The sequence below is a fragment of the Oncorhynchus kisutch genome, unplaced genomic scaffold (assembly GCF_002021735.2).
Source record: "Oncorhynchus kisutch isolate 150728-3 unplaced genomic scaffold, Okis_V2 scaffold639, whole genome shotgun sequence".
Taxonomy (NCBI): domain Eukaryota; kingdom Metazoa; phylum Chordata; class Actinopteri; order Salmoniformes; family Salmonidae; genus Oncorhynchus; species Oncorhynchus kisutch.
Genome location: NW_022262584.1, coordinates 182651 through 188903, shown reverse-complemented (window position 1 = coordinate 188903; position 6253 = coordinate 182651). Strand labels below are relative to the sequence as shown.

Genomic DNA, 6253 nt, shown 5'->3' with positions numbered 1-6253 from the left:
CCCTCCTGTCTCCCTCTGTCCCCCCCTGTCTCCCTCTATCCCCCCCTGTCTCTCTCTGTCCCCCCCGTCTCCCTCTGCCCCCCCCTCCCGTCTCTCTCTGTTCCCCCCCTGTCTCCCTCTATCCCCCCCTGTCTCTCTCTGTCCCCCCCGTCTCTCTCTGTCCCCCCCCTGTCTCTCTCTGTCCTCCCCCCTGTCTCTCTCTGTCCTCCCCCCTGTCTCTCTCTGTCCCCCCCCTCCTGTCTCTCTCTGTCCCCCCCTGTCTCTCTCTGTCCCCCCCTCCTGTCTCTCTCTGTCCCCCCCCCCCACCCCGTCTCTCTGTCCCCCCCCCACCCCGTCGCTCTCTACCCCCCTCCTGCAGCCAGCCCCTGGGTTGTAGTTTCCCCTCCTGTCTCTCTGTCCCCCCCCACCCCGTCTCTCTCTCCCCCCCTCCTGCAGCCAGCCCCTGGGTTGTAGTTTCCCCTCCTGTCTCTCTGTCCCCCCCCCACCCCGTCTCTCTCTCCCCCCCCTCCTGCAGCCAGCCCCTGGGTTGTAGTTTCCCCTCCTGTCTCTCTGTCCCCCCCCACCCCGTCTCTCTCTCCCCCCCTCCTGCAGCCAGCCCCTGGGTTGTAGTTTCCCCTCCTGTCTCTCTGTCCCCCCCCCACCCCGTCTCTCTCTCCCCCCCCTCCTGCAGCCAGCCCCTGGGTTGTAGTTTCCCCTCCTGTCAGCTCAGATAATCCTCTAAATTAAACTAAACATTGATAGTGTCAGTGTGGACTGTCAGACCCGTTGTGATGTGTGGATAAGTGTCATGGTGTCAGGGGGTGGATTAGAGTTGGGTTCATCAATGTGTAATACTTTCCTATCGGTGTTCAGCCTCCGGTGATGAGACCATCCGGTGTCAACCGATCAGATTAGTCACCGACCGTTGCCACAGAACTAGCCTAAACTTTTTAGGTTAAAACGGAACTCGATCCTGTTTTTTCCGAAGTCATCGCAAGTTTTCGCAGACTCGCTATTGACTTCACAGAGAAGTAATGTGATGGTTTCGGGAGGGAGGAATGGGAGATGGTTGTAATTCTTTAAATCCCAGCTAATTTCATCACTCTCCGTCCTTCATCTGATCTAACTGCTGCCACATGGTGTATATTAGTCCTCATCCGCCACAGCCAATAGCAACGCAGACAGGGGAGAGGAAGTGACACGTTTAATCTCCAAAATCAAACAGGAATTTGAACCCCCGATTCATTCAGTGGAACAGGAATTCATGTCTGGCCCTGTGAACCCTCTGAGCACATCCCAAATGGCACCCTATTCCCTATGTAGTGCACTACTTTAGACCAGGACCAAATGGCACCCTGTTCCCTACGTAGTGCACTACTTTAGATTAGGGCCCAATGGCACCCTGTTCCCTACATAGTGCACTACTTTGACCAGAGGCCTATGGGGAATAGGGAGCCATTTGGGACAGAGCCTGTGTGTTCTGACGGTGTTCTGCGCAGTGTTCTGTGTGTTCTGACGGTGTTCTGTGTGTTCTGACGGTGTTCTGTGTGTTCTGGCAGTGTTCTGTGTGTTCTGGCAGTGTTCTGTGTGTTCTGACGGTGTTCTGTGTGTTCTGGCAGTGTTCTGTTTATTCTGACGGTGTTCTGTGTGTTCTGACGGTGTTCTGTGTGTTCTGGCAGTGTTCTGTGTGTTCTGACGGTGTTCTGTGTGTTCTGGCAGTGTTCTGTTTATTCTGACGGTGTTCTGTGTGTTCTGACGGTGTTCTGTGTGGTGTAATGAATGTATGTACATCACATGATGAAATAATGTTAGTCTAGTACCCTCTTCACCTCCGCCCCCTAGTTTTAATGGATCCAGTCTAGTACCCTCTTCTCCTCCTCCCCTAGTTTTAATGGATCCAGTCTAGTACCCTCTTCTCCTCCGCCCCCTAGTTTTAATGGATCCAGTCTAGTACCCTCTTCTCCTCCGCCCCCTAGTTTTAATGGATCCAGTCTAGTACCCTCTTCTCCTCCGCCCCCTAGTTTTAATGGATCCAGTCTAGTACCCTCTTCTCCGCCCCCTAGTTTTAATGGATCCAGTCTAGTACCCTCTTCTCCTCCGCCCCCTAGTTTTAATGGATCCAGTCTAGTACCCTCTTCTCCTCCTCCCCCTAGTTTTAATGGATCCAGTCTAGTACCCTCTTCTCCTCCGCCCCCTAGTTTTAATGGATCCAGTCTAGTACCCTCTTCACCTCCGCCCCCTAGTTTTAATGGATCCAGTCTAGTACCCTCTTCTCCTCCGCCCCCTAGTTTTAATGGATCCAGTCTAGTACCCTCTTCACCTCCGCCCCCTAGTTTTAATGGATCCAGTCTAGTACCCTCTTCACCTCCGCCCCCTAGTTTTAATGGATCCAGTTTAGTCCCCTCTGCCCCTAGTTTTAATGGATCCAGTCTAGTCCCCTCTTCTCCTCCGCCCCCTAGTTTTAATGGATCCAGTTTAGTCCCCTCTTCACCTCCGCCCCCTAGTTTTAATGGATCCAGTTTAGTCCCCTCTTCTCCTCCGCCCCCTAGTTTTAATGGATCCAGTCTAGTCCCCTCTTCTCCTCCGCCCCCTAGTTTTAATGGATCCAGTCTAGTCCCCTCTTCACCTCTGCCCCCTAGTTTTAATGGATCCAGTTTAGTCCCCTCTTCTCCTCCGCCCCCTAGTTTTAATGGATCCAGTTTAGTCCCCTCTTCTCCTCCACCCCCTAGTTTTAATGGATCCAGTTTAGTCCCCTCTTCTCCTCCGCCCCCTAGTTTTAATGGATCCAGTTTAGTCCCCTCTTCTCCTCCGCCCCCTAGTTTTAATGGATCCAGTCTAGTCCCCTCTTCACCTCTGCCCCCTAGTTTTAATGGATCCAGTTTAGTCCCCTCTTCTCCTCCGCCCCCTAGTTTTAATGGATCCAGTTTAGTCCCCTCTTCTCCTCCGCCCCCTAGTTTTAATGGATCCATTTTAGTCCCCTCTTCTCCTCCTCCCCCTAGTTTTAATGGATCCAGTTTAGTCCCCTCTGCCCCTAGTTTTAATGGATCCAGTCTAGTCCCCTCTTCACCTCCGCCCCCTAGTTTTAATGGATCCAGTTTAGTCCCCTCTTCACCTCCGCCCCCTAGTTTTAATGGATGCAGTTTAGTCCCCTCTTCTCCTCCTCCCCCTAGTTTTAATGGATCCAGTTTAGTCCCCTCTTCTCCTCCGCCCCCTAGTTTTAATGGATCCAGTTTAGTCCCCTCTTCTCCTCCGCCCCCTAGTTTTAATGGATCCAGTTTAGTCCCCTCTTCTCCTCCTCCCCCTAGTTTTAATGGATCCAGTTTAGTCCCCTCTTCTCCTCCGCCCCCTAGTTTTAATGGATCCAGTTTAGTCCCCTCTTCACCTCCGCCCCCTAGTTTTAATGGAGCCAGTTTAGTCCCCTCTGCCCCTAGTTTTAATGGATCCAGTTTAGTCCCCTCTTCTCCTCTGCCCCCTAGTTTTAATGGATCCAGTTTAGTCCCCTCTTCACCTCTGCCCCCTAGTTTTAATGGATCCAGTCTAGTCCCCTCTTCTCCTCCGCCCCTAGTTTTAATGGATCCAGTTTAGTCCCCTCTTCTCCTCCGCCCCCTAGTTTTAATGGATCCAGTTGTATAAGAGAGAGGTGGCTGTAAATCATTCTAACAGTGACCTGCGTGTCATCGGTGAATAATGGGACGGCTGAGTGATAGAATGGACATTTGGAATATACATCACATAGAGGGCCGAGGAGAGAGAGAGAGAGAGAGTGTGTGTGTGTGCGCAAACGTGTGTGTAGTGTGTGAGTACGATCATGTGTGTGTGTGTGTGTGTGTGTGGTTATGACCCTCTGTCTCTCTGTCCCAGTGTGTGTGTGGTTCTGACCATCTGTGTCTCTGTCCCAGTGTGTGTGTGGTTCTGACCCTCTGTGTCTCTGTCCCAGTGTGTGTGTGGTTCTGGCTCTCTGTCTCTCTGTCCCAGTGTGTGTGTGGTTCTGACTCTCTGTCTCTCTGTCCCAGTGTGTGTGTGGTTCTGACTCTCTGTCTCTCTGTCCCAGTGTGTGTGTGGTTCTGACCCTCTGTGTCTCTGTCCCAGTGTGTGTGTAGTTCTGACCATCTGTGTCTCTGTCCCAGTGTGTGTGTGGTTCTGACCCTCTGTGTCTCTCTGTCCCAGTGTGTGTAGGGCAGCAGGACTTCACCATGGCGACAGGGCCTAAAGAAGAACCGGTCCCCCCTGTCCAAGAGACGTCTGTCAAGAGGCTGGTGGTCGGACCTCTGGACTTACGGCTCAACAGCAGCGCCGTGCATCGCCTTCTCAAGATGCTGGCCTGCGCCATGGACCACGAGTACCAACCCTACTACAAACCACAACCAGGTAGATACCAACCACAACCAGGTAGATACCAAACACAACCAGGTAGATACCAACCCTACTACAAACCACAACCAGGTAGTTACCAACCACAACCAGGTAGATACCAACCCTACTACCAACCACAACCAGGTAGTTACCAACCACAACCAGGTAGATACCAACCACAACCAGGTAGATACCAACCACAACCAGGTAGATACCAACCCTACTACAAACCACAACCAGGTAGATACCAACCCTACTACAAACCACAACCAGGTAGTTACCAACCACAACCAGGTAGATCACAACCAGGTAGATACCAACCACAACCAGGTAGATACCAACCCTACTACAAACCACAACCAGGTAGTTACCAACCACAACCAGGTAGATACCAACCCTACTACAAACCACAACCAGGTAGTTACCAACCACAACCAGGTAGATACCAACCACAGCCAGGTAGATACCAACCCTACTACAAACCACAACCAGGTAGTTATCAACCACAACCGGGTAGATACCAACCCTACTACAAACCACAACCAGGTAGATACCAACCCTACAACAAACCACAACCAGGTAGATACCAACCACAACCAGGTAGATACCAACCCTACTACCACCCACAACCAGGTAGATACCAACCCTACTACAAACCACATCCAGGTAGATACCAACCACAACCAGGTAGATACCAACCCTACTACAAACCACAACCAGGTAGTTACCAACCACAACCAGGTAGATACCAACCACATCCAGGTAGATACCAACCCTACTACAAACCACAACCAGGTAGATACCAACCCTACTACAAACCACAACCAGGTAGTTACCAACCACAACCAGGTAGATCACAACCAGGTAGATACCAACCACAACCAGGTAGATACCAACCCTACTACCACCCACAACCAGGTAGATACCAACCCTACTACAAACCACATCCAGGTAGATACCAACCACAACCAGGTAGATACCAACCCTACTACAAACCACAACCAGGTAGTTACCAACCACAACCAGGTAGATACCAACCACATCCAGGTAGATACCAACCCTACTACAAACCACAACCAGGTAGTTACCAACCACAACCAGGTAGATACCAACCACAACCAGGTAGATACCAACCCTACTACAAAACACAACCAGGTAGTTACCAACCACAACCAGGTAGATACCAACCACAACCAGGTAGATACCAACCCTACTACAAACCACATCCAGGTAGATACCAACCACATCCAGGTAGATACCAACCACATCCAGGTAGATACCAACCACATCCAGGTAGATACCAACCACAACCAGGTAGATACCAACCACAACCAGGTAGATACCAACCCTACTACAAACCACAACCAGGTAGATACCAACCACAACCAGGTAGATACCAACCACAGCCAGGTAGATACCGACCCTACTACAAACCACAACCAGGTAGATACCAACCCTACTACAAACCACAACCAGGTAGATACCAACCACAACCAGGTAGATACCGACCCTACTACAAACCACAACCAGGTAGATACCACCCTACTACAACCCACTACCAGGTAGATACCAACCCTACTACAGACCACAGCCACGGTAGATACCAACCACAACCATGTAGATACTAACCCTACTACAAACCACAACCAGGTAGATACCAACCACAACCAGGTAGATACCAACCACAGCCAGGTAGATACCGACCCTACTACAAACCACAACCAGGTAGATACCAACCCTACTACAAACCACAACCAGGTAGATACCAACCACAACCAGGTAGATACCGACCCTACTACAAACCACAACCAGGTAGATACCAACCCTACTACAACCCACTACCAGGTAGATACCAACCCTACTACAAACCACAACCAGGTAGATACCAACCACAACCAGGTAGATACCGACCCTACTACAA

General features: G+C 51.0%; 1 protein-coding gene across 1 annotated transcript in view; it reads left to right on the top strand.

Moving 5' to 3' along the window:
• Window positions 1-4112: 4112 nt before the first annotated feature.
• The window catches only part of LOC116360853 (vacuolar protein sorting-associated protein 13B-like), a 17165-nt gene continuing 15024 nt past the window's right edge, over window positions 4113-6253 (top strand). Inside the window, exon 1 of the mRNA XM_031815826.1 lies at window positions 4113-4347. Within this exon, the coding sequence (XP_031671686.1) occupies window positions 4173-4347 (175 nt within the window). The 5' untranslated portion in view covers window positions 4113-4172. The remainder of the gene's footprint in view (window positions 4348-6253) is intronic.